This window comes from Microcaecilia unicolor, chromosome 2, assembly GCF_901765095.1.
Source record: "Microcaecilia unicolor chromosome 2, aMicUni1.1, whole genome shotgun sequence".
NCBI classification, from domain to species: domain Eukaryota; kingdom Metazoa; phylum Chordata; class Amphibia; order Gymnophiona; family Siphonopidae; genus Microcaecilia; species Microcaecilia unicolor.
The window spans coordinates 448,169,594-448,186,514 of NC_044032.1; the positions used below are offsets into that span (position 1 = coordinate 448,169,594).

At 44.8% G+C, this 16,921-nt stretch overlaps 1 protein-coding gene across 1 annotated transcript in view; it reads left to right on the forward strand.

Moving 5' to 3' along the window:
• LOC115461231 (retinol dehydrogenase 11-like) overlaps window positions 1–14,537 on the forward strand; it is an 87,767-nt gene extending 73,230 nt beyond the window's left edge. The window contains exon 6 of the mRNA XM_030190916.1: window positions 14,091–14,537. Coding sequence (XP_030046776.1) covers window positions 14,091–14,285 — 195 coding nt within the window. The 3' untranslated portion in view covers window positions 14,286–14,537. The remainder of the gene's footprint in view (window positions 1–14,090) is intronic.
• Window positions 14,538–16,921: the final 2,384 nt, after the last annotated feature.

Genomic DNA, 16,921 nt, shown 5'->3' on the forward strand with positions numbered 1-16,921 from the left:
CCAAACTCACGTCGTCATTTCAAAGTTTCTCAATTTAAATCTGGAAAAATTTGTATACTAGCTCCAAGGAACAATGATTTCATGTGTTTGAAATATAAACGAAAAATATTATATCTGTCTGTTTCAAATACAAATACCAGAAGAGTAGTTCACTCAGTTATTACTTCAAGGGATCTTTCAAGAAACTCAGTTAAATTCAAACCAGATTGAAATTGTATTAAAGTTCCTTTTCCAGTAATATATTGAGCTCTGGCAATTGGGGGATATGCTTCTTTCAGGATAGCCAGAATTTCATGAAAGTATTTCTTTAACATATCAATAGCTGGTATTATGGGAAATTAAGCAATCTTAAATTTAATTTTCTAGCATTGTTATCCAGGTACTCTAATTTCCTATTAATAGTCTCTCTTTCTTTCGTGACTGCCCCTGCGAAAGTTTGTAAAGTTTTTATTTCGCCTTCTAGCTTAAGAATTCTTTCAGCCTGTTTTTGTACAGTTTCAAACAGAGATAGACAGTTATCTTTCAAACTGGTTGCTTCTTCTGTAAACGTTTTTGTTACCTTGAGGAGAGAGCCGGTCAATTCCTGAATCGCATCCCACAGGGTGTCCAATGTCACCACGCTTGGTTTATCACTTCTCTTCCAGGTCACGATGGCAGGCCCCAGGTTTAGAGAAGATGACGGGTCCTGCCATCCTTTACTCAATGTTAACCCTGGGGTAGAAGTAGTAGAGGGGCCTCCTTCAGGCATCAAGGAACTATTCACCACTTCGGGCGGTTCCCGAGTCTGATCAACTGCTTGCAAAAAACTGCCACCCATCCTGGGAGGTGTTGTGCTCGAAGGAAAGCTCAAAGAGGTCTCCTCTATGCTGCAGTTCTCCCTCACCAAAGAGGGGAAGGAGTGTCCATTTGGAGTGGGTGTTGGGGTTCCCGGTACTGGACTCCAAACATCATCAGTGTTGTCTGGCGTAGTGCGGGATTCCCTCCAGGGGTTAAGGAGGCCTGCCCCCCTGGATTTCCCTTTTCTTTTCCCCATGTAAATTACCAGGGAGAGAAAAGACCGCTCCCGCTGACAATACACAGTGGCTCAGGAGCTCAGGTACTTGCTTCTGCTCAAGATGCCATCTTGCCTCTGCTCCCAAGTCGGGGGATTGGGGAGAGCCATTTTAACAAAGACTTCCCAACAAGTCTGCCATATTTAGGTACCCAATTCATTGTTACATATCTTCTGAGACAGGAACTTTGTGAGAACTGGTTAAAAAAAACATTATTGCCAGCTTTTTATACTTACTCAAACTGCATGAATAATAAGAGAAAGTAGCATTGGGATGGTTCCAATTTTGTATTAAGTTATATAACCAATTAAGGACACAGTGATAGATTATTCTTACTAAAATAGGGAAAAGGAGTCCAGATACTGGTCTACACTGCAGGTGTTATACCAGCCTGATGCACCATCCAGAATAAAGCAGATTGATGTTACTGAATGGGAAGACTGTATGTTCTGAAAGATTACAAGCAAGAATACACTTCTCTTTTGTATTGGAAAATTCAAAGTTTACATAGCCATAATAGGCAAAAAAAAAAAATAAAACCACCATTACATAAAATAAAATGCAGTAAGCATTGGTGAAGTACCCCACGCTACGGAAACCCTCTTACTCAATAATCAAAAGAGAAAAGATACAAGGAAAGCATACATAGAATTTATCCCTCCCTATATTAGACCCATTCTAAACTATTTTAGGAGTATTAATTATCAGAGAATCTAACCTCACCCAACAGAAATTTTAAAACCCTAGGAACTTTTACTATTATTCAAAAAAGTTTCAAGTTGTGTAGGATTAAAGTAGACATAATTCTTCCCCTGCCAACCAACTAAACACCAGCATTGGAACCACAAAAAAAAGTAGCTCCCAGGGCAAGCGTACAAACTTTTAATTCCAAGAATTGCTTCCTTCTCAGCTGAATGGATCTAGCCACATCAGGAAAGATCTGAATTCCTTGCTCACAAAACAAGGAATTTTTCTTTTTAAAGTAAGCTTTTAGTACCATAAATTTATGTTTTTCTATGGAGATCGTGACAAAGAGGGAAACCCTAGTTTTGATATCATTGTTAGAACTATCAAGGAAATCTAAACTAGCTCTCTCAATAAGGTTCTCAACACGAAAGCATTGAGAAATATAATAGGATTGAGCAATTCGTATTTCTTGAGAAATATAACAGCATTGAGCAATTCATATTTCTTGAAGTTGACATTTTTAGCATCTCCTTAAAATATGCATCCAAGAGAATCTCAGATGAAAGCAATCTTGTTTGAGGAAAATTAAAAAATCTCAGGTTTTTGGAGCGCAGCTAATTTTCTAGCTTCTCTACCACAAAACACAATGTGAGACTATATTTAATCGTTGAAACTACTGAAACCTGAAGAGTGGAATCTGAGGCTCCAATTCTTGGAGTCTCTTATCCATTGAAGCAAATTTAATGTTCATATCCTCTAGTTTTTGAACAGTCTCAAGAGTGAAGGTACATAATTGCTGAACCTGAGATCTTATCATTGACTCAGTCCTGGTCACCATAGCCCAAATATCTTGCGAGGTAATATTTTGTCCAGATTTGCGGAATATCTCCAACTCCCACGAAGGAAACTGACTTGGGCATAGGGATTCCAGAAGAAGAGCTCAAGGTTGGACCATCAGGCGTAGTCATCGCACCCTCATCAGAAACTGGACCACTAACCAGAGGTATAGGAGCCAACTTTTCAAAATGATTGGGGGTGCTGAAATTTTTATTTTAACAGGTGGTGCATTCCCCCCTCCCACTCCCCCTCGTCCCCCCTCAGTCTTCCCGTCCCCTGTCCCCCCTCCCTCTCACTCCGAGTTCCAGGCCCACCTCCCTCCCTTTGAGTTCCAGTCCCTCCCAGTTCCAGGCCCCCCTCCCTCCCTCCCTTTGAGTTCCAGGCCCTCCTCCCTCTCCTCTACCTCTCCTTTCCCTCCCCCCTCCCTCCGAGTTCCAGGGTCCCCCACTCCCTCCGAGTTCCAGGGTCCCCCCGTCTCCCTGCCTCCCTCCGAATTCCAGGGTCCCCCTCCCTCCCTCCTCCAAGTTCCACATGGTCCCCCCTCCCCTCCTTCCCTCCCTCCGAGTTCCACAGGGTCCCCCCTCCCTCCCTTCGAGTTCCAGGGTCATCGTCCCCTCTGAGTTCCAGGGTCGTCGTCCCGCCCTCCGAGTTCCAGGGTCATCGTCCCTCCCTTCCTCCCTCCCTTTGAGTTCCAGGCCCCCTCCCTCCAAATTTTAAAACTCATCTTGACTTACCTCGTCGGGATTGTGGCGGCCAGCAGCAGCTTGGCGCTTACGTCAGTTTTCCCTTCTCTCTTTCTCAGCTCTGGTCCCACCCTTGCAGAAACAGGAAATGAGGGTGGAACCAGAGCTGAGAGAGGGAAAACTGAAGTAAGCGCCGAGCCTGCACGCTTTTTACTGCTGCTGCCGGCCACCACAATCCCGACGAGGTAAGTCAAGATGAGTTTTAAAATTCGGAGGGAGCAGGCCTGGAACTTGGAGGGAGGGAGGGAGGAAGGGAGGGATGATGACCCTGGAACTCGGAGGGACAGCGACCCTGGAACTCAGAGGGGGGATGACCCTGGAACAAGGAGGGAGGGAGGGAGGGAGGGAATGAACTTCCGGTGGGTGAAATATTGGGGGTGCTCGAGTACCCACAGCACCCACAGAGTCGGCGCCTATGACCAGAGGAAGCAATGAGGTGCTAGGCACTGGGGAATGAGGGGAGTCCTCTCTGGCAAGCTAATAGAAGCTCCTTCAGGAGAGGAGGATAAATTCATTTGGCTACTAAAAGGATAATATGTCTATCTATTTGAACTTGAAGAAGAGTACTCAGTTACTGCTGCCTTAGACTGAGTCTTCATTTTTTCCCCATGATGTAAAACTTACTCCTCAGTGCTCCAAGGGGTAAGGCATACCTATGAAGGCTCTCAAATGCTGCGGGTCAAAAAATATGTATTTTAAACCCAAATATCACACTAAACATTTACAAAGGCTATGCTAATAAGAAAGACACACCCAAGGCACAAGTTTCAACCCTCTTAGCCAAGAATAATTCTCTTCTTCCCTGCGTAGTTGTAGTCACATCCAGATAAACCCACACTCTTTGACCGCAAAACAGACTCTGCAAGTAAATAATATGAATAGTCATAGAGGAATATTTCAAAACTTCTATAAGGTATTTTTTAAAAGAAATCCACAGGGAGCATTCCAGCAGACTTAGAGAAATTCAATTTATGAAGGTTTAACCTTCTATTAAAGTTCTCAATTTGTTCTAGTTTTTGGGACATCCTTGTATTTTCCTTAATAATAGCAGCAACAGAACTTTTCAAAGTTTTAATGTCTGTCATAGTCTGTTCCGAAGTATTCAAGTAAACTCCAGTTTTGTAGTAAGCATATCCATTTTACACACTATCAATGAAGTTTCTTGAGCTGATTTGAGCACTGTTGTAGTCAGCACTTGAACAGCCTTCCAAATATTGTCCAAGGTAGCCACCATCGGAGAGGTAAAGTCTTGTAATACTCCCGAATCAATACGTTTGGAATGTACTCCATCAGGTCACCTCCAGAGCTTCCTTCTCCAGCAACTTCTGCATTTGAGGTGAATTCATCTTTGACCTGATTCTCAGCTGGGCACGGTGGAGGAATGGCTACTAGAGGAGACAGCAATGTCAAAAACCCAGAGAAACAGGTGCTCCCTCACCTGTTCCTACAGCAGGATCCAGTCCTCTGGTTCCACTGTGAGGTCCTCATATCATAGTGCTCTAGTGTTTGCTGCACCATGGAGGAGGTTTGAGTCAGAGGTGGCTGGGCTATCACCACCTATTTGCATTTCGTGTAGGGCATCACTTAAGGCAAAACCGAGAAGTTGCAGCAGCCATTTTGAGGAAGCTGCACTAGGGGCAGGAGTGAGGGGGTTTTGCTCCTGCCCCCGATGCCCCGCTGGATCACCAGGGAGGTCAGGTAGGCCCTGGTGGGGGGGGGGGTCTTATCCTGACCAGGAGGTGGAAGTAGAGATGGGGATGCTGAATGGGGGTGGATTTTGTTGGAGGGGTTTGCTGCACATCGGGGGTTGGGCTGGGAGGGGAGCCTACAGACCTTATTGGGGGGGCAGGAAGGGGGAAAATAAATTTTTTTAATGCATATCCTGGCCCGATTTTTAGCAGGGCCACACATAACTTTCTTATGCTGGCCCCAGCTGAATATCGGCTGGGCCCACATAAGCTTCAGCAGCCAGCCAGCCTGCCCTGATTTAGCCCCTGATATTTAGTGTCTGTGCCCAGACATGGAGTGGCAGTGAATATTGGAGTCTCAAATGACGTTAAGCATTTTAAAAAAACACTCACTGCCGCCGACTGAATACTGGGGGGACTGCGATTAGTTTACAAGTCTCTTCATTCAAGACTTCCAGTTTATCTTTCCAAGAAAGTGAAGAAGTATAAACCACAATGATCACTTCACTCATTTCAAATATGTCTTCTTCAGCTTCCTTTGTTAGATATCATCAAACTCTCAACTACAAGAAATAGTGTTTTCATATGTTGAACCTCTACTTGGATCTCTTTACCTGACGAGCTTCATTATGCATCTTCTTACTTGAGTTTTCGTAAACTTAAAAAAACATGGCTTTACACTAAAAACATTACAATATATTTCTAATACAATCTTAACTCACTTAAAAAAATAAAACATGTTTTTCTTTAAATACTAGTATTTAAAGAAAAAAATGTTTTATTTTTTTAAGTGAGTTAAAATTGTATTAGAAATATATTGTAATGTTTTTTGTGTAAACCGTTTCAACGCTGTGGTATGAAGCAATGTAAAAAGTTAATAAATATAAACCAATTAACAATACCTGTGTTAATTGCAGGATGCACTCCATGCCCCTTCCTTACCTTTGCTCTTCTCTCACCCAAGTATCTTGTCTAGGCGTGCAGTCAAAGTAGCTATTGTTTTGACCATGTGTATTGAGGTATAATCTATCACTTGGACCCTCCAATTATGCCTTCTGTTTTCCCCCACATATTTCTCCTCAGAATCTTCATTGTCAGTGTTTTCTTAGGATACACTCTACTGACATTCTGGGGTCTCTTCTGACTCTGAACTGTCTTCTGACACTGGATGTCATAATGTTCTCATGATTCCCTGAGTGTTCTCCAGTGGAAATACTATTTCCTTGTGGGCAGTAAATGGTTTCTGTGTACTGCCTTTACAGACCCTTCTCCCCATTCTGGTCTTATACGATACACTGGCAAGTTTTTCAGTTTCTATTCAATGACAAATGGAGTAGTCCTCCATCTATTAATGAGTTTATACTTTCCAGACATTCCCCATTTTTAAGTAACACTGTCCTGCTTATAATCGAAAGAGAAAAACGCCTATATTTCGACCCAAATCAGGAGATAGACGTTTATCCCTCAAAAACAAATAAATTGGTATAATCGAAAGCCGATTTTGGGCGTTTCCTAACTGCAATCCGTCGTGGAAACGGGTAAAGTTGACGGGGGCATGGTGAAGGCGGAACTGGGGCGTGGTTTTCGGGCGAGGAGAGATGGGCGTCTTTAGCTCATAATCGAAAAACAAAAGGCGTTTTTATCGCGATTTTGGGTCACTTTTTTGGACCCTTTTTTTTCACGAACAATGCACAAAAAAGTGCCCCAACTGCCCAGATGACCACTTGAGGAAATCGGGGATGACCTCCCTGGACTCCCCCAGTGGTCACTAACCCCCTCCCACCAAAAAAAACACTTAAAGAACTTTTTTACCCACCCTCTATGCCAGCCTCAAATGCCATACCCACCTCCATGACAGCAGAATGTGTTCTATTCTGTGACAGCCTTTCCCTGGTTCTGATGTGGCTCTCGGGTGTGTGTGACACCTTTTCTCTTATGGGCACTGCAGAATCACATCAGCAATGCATTGTGGTGGGTGTAGGGTATTGGGCTCCGTGATTCCACTAGCTTGTGTTAAATGCTCATGATGTTGGTAGTTGGTAGGCTGTACTCCCATGGTGCTTTTCCCCCTGCTAACTGGGTCAGAGTGTGTCTAGTTTTGTTTCCGGTAGTCCATGACGTAGTGGCCATTTTTGTAAGCCAGTTTTAGATCCCTTTCATGTGTTAGCCACGTTACAGAACATAGTTCTTACTTTGAATGTGGCTGAAAGAGGGCATTGTACAGCATTCTGCCAGCTCTGACCTACTGCTAATCTCAGTACCAGGGAGACTCGTTGCCAGTGGGGCACAACCTCTGATCTGCAGTTAACTGTGAGTAAACGTGCTTATTCCAATAAAGGACGTTTTCGGACAGATTAGTCTTCAGGTGTAAACTGGTGTGCCAATGTTATACAGCAGCAAGAAGTCCTAGAGGCCTGCGTGTATGCAGGTCCCTGGAGCACTTTTAGTGGGTACCGCAGTGCACTTCAGGCAGGTGGACCCAGACCCATCCCCCCCACCTGGTAAATGGGAGGGCTCCAAAACCCAGTGTACCCAGATGTAGGTGCCCCCCTTCACCTTTAAGTGCTATGGTAATGGTGTAGAGTTGTGGGCAGTGGGATTTGGGGGGCTAATCACCCAAGGGAAGGGAGCTATGCACCTGGGAGGTCATTGAATGTTTGTTTCTGTTTGTTAAAAGTGCCCCCTAGGATACCCAGTTGGTGTCCTGGCATGTGAGGGGGGACCAGTGCACTACGAATCCTGGCCCCTTCCACGACCCAAAGCCTTGGATTTGTTCGTTTTTGAGCTGGGACGCTTCTGTTTCGATTATCACTGAAAAACAAAAACGTGCAGCTCACAAAAAAACGTCCGTACTAAAGATAAATGTCCATGTTTTTCGAAAATACGGTTCAGTCCGCCCCTTCACGGACCCGTTATCGGAGATAAACGCCCATGGAGATAGGCGTTTGCGTTCGATTATGCCCCTCTCTGTCACCTTTGACTAGATCAGTTTGCTTTACCCTTACATCATACCAATATTTATTCCTTTCCCCTAGCTTGTAAGCAGCCTCTGCAGCTAACCTGTACGCCTCTTCTAGCTGTTCTTTTAACTTTTGTACATACCCTTTAAACATTTGGGACAAGGAACCATCCTCTGCAACACCAAAATACAGGTCAACAGGCAACCTGGCTTCCCTCCCAAACATTTTTAAAGTATGGCAAGTATCCTGTGGCATCATTACACGAACAGTTAAATGCGTGCAACAAATAATGTACATATTTACTCCAGTCTCGTTTCTGCATTGGTAGTAGGGTAGTCAGCATGTTCAGAAGTGTCTTGTTAAACCTCTCAGGTTGGGGCATTTCCCTGAGGGTAATAAGGAGTAGTATGTGATTTATTTATCCTAGACACTTGAAGCATCTATCTTATGAGCCTACTTTCAAAGTCTCTCCCCTGATCAGTATGAGTATGTGCTGGGAGACCATAATTTACAAAGAACTTTTCCCATAGTACCTTTGCAACTGTGTGGGCTTTCTGGTCCTTAGTTGGATAAACCTTGGCTTACCTTGTAAAATGGTCAGTTACTACCAAAATATTCTCCTTACGTTGGGAGTCCATTTCCATTGTCAAAAAGTCTATGATGTAAAAGCCCCTGGCCTTGCGGGGTCTTTTCCTCCTGGGCTCAGCTCACAATCTGAAGGACCTCTGTTAACATACAACACCTCCACACTCGGTCAGACCAAAAAGATCCTCTTTATTTTAGTTCACACCTTAACTGGTGTCACCCAAAATCCACCCCCCCCCCCCAAAAAAAAAAAAAAAGATGCACGCAACACAGTTCTCCTGTGCCCCCAGAAAAGGTGTAATCCAGAGCAAGAGGAAACAAGAAGGAGTTTAGGGCTGAAACTTAGCTCCCTCCGCCAGCCAGCCTGTCAATTAATCCCCCAGAGAAATTATCCCCTCCTCAAACAGAAAAAATGCTCTGGGACAGTTCTCTTTTCCCTTTCTTTGTAGTTCAGTCACTTTTGATTTACAGTTCAAGGTTACAGTTTCCTTCAAGGGCAGTTCACCCCTGACTTGTAATGTTTACAAATCTGGCTTCCCTTTGAGGCAAAGCCTTTCACTTTATACAAGTTGTGCACTGCTTGCAGTAGTTTTCAAAGTACTGGGACTGTTTGGGCCAGTAAAGCCAGTCTTTTACCAACTGCAAGACTCTCTTTGGTCTTATGTGGCCCACATCATCATGTAAAGACTGTAACACTCTGGGCAAGCACAGTTGGTAACACTCTAGGCGAGCACAGTTGTTCAGGCTGACCCAAGTGGGTATCTCTCCTCTCTCTGTAAAACACTTGTTTTCTTATAAAGCGAAGATACTTACCTGTAGCAGGTATTCTCCGAGGACAGCAGGCTGATTGTTCTCACATGTGGGTAGACATCCACGGCAGCCCAGGAATCGGAAAATTTTGCAAGCAAAATAAACAAAAGGTTTTGCCGGAGAGTTCTGGCATGCGAATCATGCGCACCACGCATGCGTTGATGACTTCCCGCCCGCCGCTACCTCAGTTTAATCAAAAAGTATAAAAATAAGCAAAGAAACAACAACAACTCCAAAGGGGAGGAGGGTGGGTTTGTGAGAACAATCAGCCTGCTGTCTTCGGAGAATACCTGCTACAGGTAAGTATCTTCGCTTTCTCCGAGGACAAGCAGGCTGCTTGTTCTCACATGTGGGGTATCCCTAGCAACCAGGCTCACTCAAAACAATGAACAATGCAACGGCAAGGACATAACATAGACTGACCTGAAACCATAAACAATTAACTGAGAGTGCAGCCTGGAACAAAACAAAAATGGGTCTAGGGGGGTGGAGTTGGATTCTAAACCCCTAACAGATTCTGCAGCACTGACTGCCCAAACTGACTATCGCGTTGGATATCCTGCTGAAGGCAGTAGTGAGATCAGTGGCATAGCAAGGGCATGGCGGTGGGGGCGGTCCACCCCGGGTGTCAGCGGGTGGGGGGGGGGTGCTCCGCTCTCGCTGCTCCCACCCTACCTTCCTTAAAAAAAATCAGTAAAGCAGCGTGGCAGGCAGCGCGGCCTCGCGTCTGCCCTGCTTGTAAAAGAAGTAGATCTCCTCGTCGGGCCTTCGCTCATTGGGTCCCGCCCTCCTCTGAGGTAACTTCCTATTTCCTCGAGGGCGGGACCCAATGAGCGAAGGCCCGACGAGGAGATCTACTTCTTTTACAAGCAGGGCAGATGCGAGGCTGCGCTGCCTGCCACGCTGCTTTACTGATTTTTTTTAAGGAAGGTAGGGTGGGAGCAGCGGGAGCGGAGCACCCCCCACCCGCTGTCGTCTCGATGGAGCTGGTAGTCAGGGGGGCAGATGGGAGATGGGGTGCCCAGATGGGAGAAGGGGATGGGAGATGGGGATGGGGTGCAGTGCCCAGATGGGAGAAGGGGATGGGGAGCCCAGATGGGAGAAGGGATGGGGGGGCAGATGGGGGATGGGGTGGCCAGATGGGGGATGGGGTGCCCAGATGGGAGATGGGGTGCTCAGATGGGGCCAGATGGGGATGGGGAGCCCAGATGGGAGAAGGGGATGGGATGGGGTGCAGTGCCCAGATGGGAGAAGGGGATGGGGTGCCCAGATGGGAGAAGGGGATGGGGTGGGGTGCTCAGATGGGAGATGGGGAGCCCAGATGGGAGAAGGGGAAAATGGGGCAGGTCTGGGTCAGGTGGGAGAATGGGTCTGGGGCTGAAAATGGAGGCCCTAATGCAGGGCATGTGGATGAAGGGGGCTGGGACTGGGGGCTGAAGAGGAGCAGGGGCTGAAACTGGGGGGACTGAAAAGAAGACAGGGAGAAGTGGCTGGGTTTGAAGCTCTGGACTGGTGAGAGAAAAGGGCTGGGGTTGAAACTGGGGACTGGTGGGATAGTGGGGCTGGAACTGGGGGCTGAAAAAAAGGGGCAGAAAGAGGGGACAGATCCTGGATGGAAGGGGGAGTGAGAGGGCGGGCAGACCCTGGATGGATGGGAGAGGGAGGGCAAATGGTGGATTGAAGGGTCAGAGAGAAAGGGCAGACAGTGGATGGAAGCGATAGAGCAGACAGTGAATGGAAGGGGGAGAGAGAGAGGGCAGACGGTGGATGGAAGGGGCAGAGATAGAGGGCAGATGTGGATGGAAGGTGCAGGAAGAGAGGGCAGACATTGGATGGAGGGGATAGCAGAGAGGGCAGACACTGGATGGCAGAGAGAGAGAACAAAGACAGATGCTGGACGGAAGACAGTGAAAAGAAGATGAGGAAAGTAGAAACCAGAGACAACAAACTGTAAATAAAATATTTATTTTTATTTTTTTGCTTTAGGATAAAGTAGTATTGTAGCTGTGTTAATAAATGTTTATAATAGAACATGTAAACAAGGTAATCTTTTTATTGGACTAATTTTAATACATTTTGGCTAACTTTCGGAGAACAAAACCCCCTTCCTCAGGTCAGGATAGGATACTGTAACAGCACTATACTGTACTGCACTGACCTGAGGAAGGATGTTTTGGCCTCTGAAAGCTAAATGTATTAGTCCAATAAAATGGTATTATTTTATTTTCTATATTTTATTTCTATTTGTTAATTTGTAAAGTGGTGATTGGTTCTTGTTAGTTTTTTCAAATTTACATCTGGAGTCTTTATATTTTGCACAGTATTAGGGGACATTTTCTGTTTCTGTGGTGTTGCATTGTATGCAGAGTCTGGCTTCTTGGGGGTTCAGTTTAATTTTTGTCTAAATAGAAAGTTTATTATTACTTATTCTATAGTGGATTAGGGTGTATCTGTGTTTGTGAAAAAGACATGGCTTTCAGGTGGCATTGATTGTGCAGGATCGGCGATCTGTACTATTCTGTCTGGTTTTGTTTTACAATAAGTGAATTGATGTTCTAGTGCTCACTGTAGTGTTTCCTTTTCCTTGTGTGATTCATAGAAATGACTGCTTATGGTATGGTAGAATTGCTCTATAGGTCCTGAGTGTTTTGTATTCTCGGCATGCCTAGTACTAGATTTTGGAGGGGGGTGTTAAAAAATGACCGGCCCCGGGTGTCAACTACCCTAGCTACACCACTGAGTGAGATGTGAATGTGTGGACTGACGACCATGTTGCAGCCTTCCAAATCTCCTCAATGGAGACTGACTTTAAGTGAGTCACTGACGCAGCCATGGCTCTAACATTATGAGCCGTGTCATGGCCCTCTAAAGACAGCGCAGCTTGGGCATAAGTGAAGGAAATGTAATCTGCTAGCCAATTGGAGATTGTGCGTTTTGCAATGGCGACTCCCCTCCTGTTGGGATTGAAAGAAACGAACAACTGGGTGGACTGTCTGAAGGGCTTTGTCCGCTCCACGTAAAAAGGCCAAGCTCTCCTGCAGTCCAATGTATGCAAACTGCTTTCGCCAGGGCGGGTATGAGGATGGGGAAAGAATGTTGGCAAGACAATTGACTAGTTCAAATGGAACTCCAACACTACCTTTGGCAGGAACTTAGGGTGCGTGCGGAGGACTACTCTGTTGTGATGAAACTTGATATAAGGTGCATAGACCACCAGGGCCTGAAGCTCACTGACCCTACGAGCTGAAGTAACAGCCACCAAGAAAATGACCTTCCAGGTCAAATACTTCAGATGGCAGGAATTCAGTGCCTCAAAAGGAGCTTTCATCAGCTAGGTGAGAACGACGTTGAGATCCCATGACACTGGTTGAGGTTTGACAGGGGGCTTTGACAAAAGCAAACCTCTCATGAAGCGAACAACTAAAGGCTGTCCAGAGATAGGCTTACCCTCTACATGGCGATGATAAACACTAATTGCACTAAGGTGAACTCTTATGGAGTTGGTTTTGAGACCAGACTCTGATAAGTGTAGAAGGTATTCAAGCAGGGTCTGTGTAGGACAAGAAAGAGGATCTAGGGCCTTGCTGTCACACCAGACGGCAAACCTCCTCCATTTGAAAGAATAGCATAGACTCCAAATAGGTTTCCTTTGTGCATATCTTAACAGGAATGAACCTGTGAGAGTGTTGCAGTGATAACAGCAGTGAGTCAGTACAAGCACCAATGTAGAAGAATATCAATAGCTTGGTTTTTAAGTAGCATCCCATTTCTAGATCTGGGATTTCAACTTTATTTGATTAAAGCTATGTTATTTGATTGTTTGTTCTGTTTAATAATTTCTGTTAAGCATGCCACCACAGTTCCCTCTAAGCTGAGTGGGAATCATCCAACTGCATTGATGCCAGCAGGTGGTAGTGTTTCAATATAGTGTTTTCAATTATTAGGGACAGACAGGTTCCCTGGAGTCTTGCAGAGCTTGCTGGTCCCTCACTCTTGAAAAAGTGATAGTGAAACAGCACCTCTCACTGACAGGACTGTAGGTGGAGGACTCCTGTTAAGCTTAGAGGGAACAGTGCATGCCATTACAATTTTAGTACACATGCTTATTTTTTCATTGGATGGTTGTATACATGAGATACCACGTCATCAAGGCTGGTCCAACCATTAGGCTGGACTAACCACTTGCCTAGGGCAACAGTTTCTGGGGGAGGGGAGGGAGCGCCAAAGAGCAGCTGCAGTTAAAGCAAAACAATAGGTTCTGACAATTACACAATGTCAAAGGACTAACAGGGAGGACTTTTTCAAACAGTCCATTTACCCATATTATTATGAGAAGGGTGATGTTGGACGATCATGATGTTGGGGGCCCAAGAGCCCTGAATTAATTGAAGTTTAGGGGAGTGTAAGGCTGAAGGTTTACCTAGTGACTTAATATCCTTGCACAAACCCTGATTTACATAGTATAAAAACCTGTTTATTCATTTATTTATTTGTAACATTTATATCCCACATTATCCCAAACAAGTTTGAGTTCAATGTGGCTTACAATAAACAGTATAGGATACATAACAAGGAATAATGCATAAGAAAGTAATTTGTTGTAAGAATCCAATTTGGAACTGGGGACTTAAATGGACAAGTTAATGGTGTGTTTGATCCCTGAGAACCAGATGTACATTTTCTACACAGTCTGAGAAATACTTATCTATTTCTGTGTCTTTTCCATAGTCACCTGCAGAGGGAGCAATAAGTTCCATTTACTGTGCCGTCTCTGAGGAGGTGTCAGGGATCACTGGGAAATATTTCACAAGTGACTGCACCCTTACTCTACCCAGCCCAGAGGCCAGAGACCTGGCAATGGCAAGAAAACTATGGGACGTGTGTGAAGAACTAACAGGACTCAGCAGTGCCAAAGACAAATGAACTGGACAATAACAGAGTTTTATCTATTACATTTTAACTTCTCCCATCCACTGGAAACTGGGAAGATTTGGGGCTAAACGGTATTCAAGCCATACAACAATTTTCATGTGAAAAGTTCACATCTGTATAATTCCACTTTCAAAGCAGCATCTGGGCATGAATGATATGGAAATTTTGTAATTATTTTATGTTGTTATCACCAGAAAGTCAATAGAATGTGTTTTTCTGAAATAAAAAAAAAATTATTGAGAATTTCTATTTGCCATTATTTCTCTTAAGCCTGCAATCAGTTGTTGTACAGATGAAGGCCCATTTTATGTAGAATAAAAAGATCAGAACTGAGACATCCAGATCAGGATATGCTCAATCTCAGCAGTAGAAATGCACATGCATTTGCTGGCACGTACAGCTTAAACAGTCATTTTACAAATATACATGTGAATAAAATGAATGGCATGATGTGGATGAAATGAATGGCATGAACTTGACAGCTTTCATGTGGAAGTGACCATTTTGCAGCTTCCAGAAGTAAATGCTGTTGATTCCATGCACACCTGCCCCATTTTACAAACCTACATGTGTAAGAGCTGCCAATTAAGGGGGTACAGGGCCGGTCTTAGGCAGAGGCGACCGAGACGGCTGCATAGGGCCCCGCGCGGCGCGCCTCAACTCTGCCTCTCCCTCCAACCCCGCTCGCTCGTCGGACCGCATGCGGCATCGCATCATCAAAAGCGCCGATTCGCTCCGCTGCCTCCCGCCGCCACCGGTGCCCACAGCCCACCCCCCACTCTGCCCGCCGTCAGCTCCCGCCTGCCAGTCCCAGCAGCACAGTACAGAACTCGGCCCAGCCCCGACACAGAGTAATTTGCAGCACAGGCAGCAGCAGCCAGCAAGCATGACGAACGGCTCACCCCAGCCTTCCCGCTCAATGTCCCGCCCCCTTCTGATGGTATTTCCTGTGGGCGGGAGTCATTGAGCGGGAAGGGAAAAAAAGAAGAGGGAGGAGCGTGGTTGGAGCCTCTCGGTGAGCCATCGACGTCGTCGATTCGCTGGGCCCGCTGGGGAGTCAGAAGTGCGACTAGAAGAAGATTGTCAAGTGCCAGTGGAGCAACCCACACACCACTGACCCACCACCGCCGCCTGGAGCAAGTTTGCCCAGTGATTCGGGCAAGGAAGCAAGCAGGTATGAATGATGATGATTGATGCTACTTTGGTAGTTCTTTCTGGAACCCTTACCCTGCAGCTGCATGTGTGCTTAGCTGAGCGGAAAAGCAGTTGTCTTCTCTGATGGAAGTCTGTTACACTTACTCTTACTAACAAAAACTTAAAAAAAAAAAAAAGAAGCTTAGCAGCTCTGGTCTCTGGAGACAAACCCAGGTGCCAGGTCTTCTACATAGCAGATTAACTGTCTGGGCTGGGCTGGCCTCTAAACCAAACTTTTTAATGCATAAAGGTTCTTTAAAATACCCTAAATAAGATAAGACAGTGGTCTTTTGGTAAGTAGAGTTTTTAAAAAGCCCTGGCACAGTGGTTATTTATTTATTTAAAAAAATAAACCAAAACCAAACCAAGTTAACAACTGGCATTGAGCCTGCCATGAGTGGGAAAGCACGGGGTACAAATGTAACAAAAAAAAAACCAAACTATAATCTAGCATGGAAGTTTCATAAGTCACAAGACAACTAACAATAGAAAATGTTATTTCTGTTGAGGAGATTATGATTTATGGAAACATTTGGTACTGTAAATATGTTGTGGTTTTGTCTTTAATGGGATCCTTGCACTTACCTCTTTTTTGGCTACTTGCCTCTCTGGTTTGATGGGTTACAGAGTAATAGGGAAATTTGAAAGTACTGAATCATTTCTTAATATTTTTCCTTTATTCTCCTTTGTTATGAGAATTGGAACTACTAATTGTAGTGGACTTGAACTGAATAATTTCTGGGGAGGGGAGGTTTCATGATAGCATTGTGCTTATTATTTCAATCAGTTGTTTTGTACAAGTTTAGCTTCATTTGTCTTTATTTGAAATTTCATAAATAAAAAAATTTTCTAAAAATGGAATAATCTTATCAATGGGGTGGAGCTAGGGTGGGGGCGGAGTTAGGGTAGGCGGGGCTATGGTGGGGCGGGACTACAGTGGGGCCCCATCAAATTGGTCTGCTTAGGCCCCGCACTTGCTAAGACCGGCCCTGAGGGGGTAGATATCAATGTGGGCTACCGTTAAGATGTATTATTTACCAGTAACTCATGCTATTTTAGTACAGGCCCCATTTTATGCAATGACATTGATAACTTCCCCCTTAAAGAAAAAAGAAACCTAATCACTGATGAGGTTGGCTCTTAGGCATTGGTGGAATGTCAGTCTTAGAAAAAAAAAGTAAAAAAGAGAGAAGCAAGCATTATTTATTAGTTGCATATTTGTCTAGCAATGACCAAGTTTTACGAAAGGATAAAATATGACCAGTTCTCAAAGCAGCTATTTCTTCATATCGCCTATATGAACAAAGCCAATTCCACCACTCATGATAGGAGATATGTTGATTATTCTTCCAGTATAGAACTATCAGATGGAGTGCAATCGAGATCATTAAATTAAACAATTTAGCATGTTTCAATGGAATTAATAGGCCAGG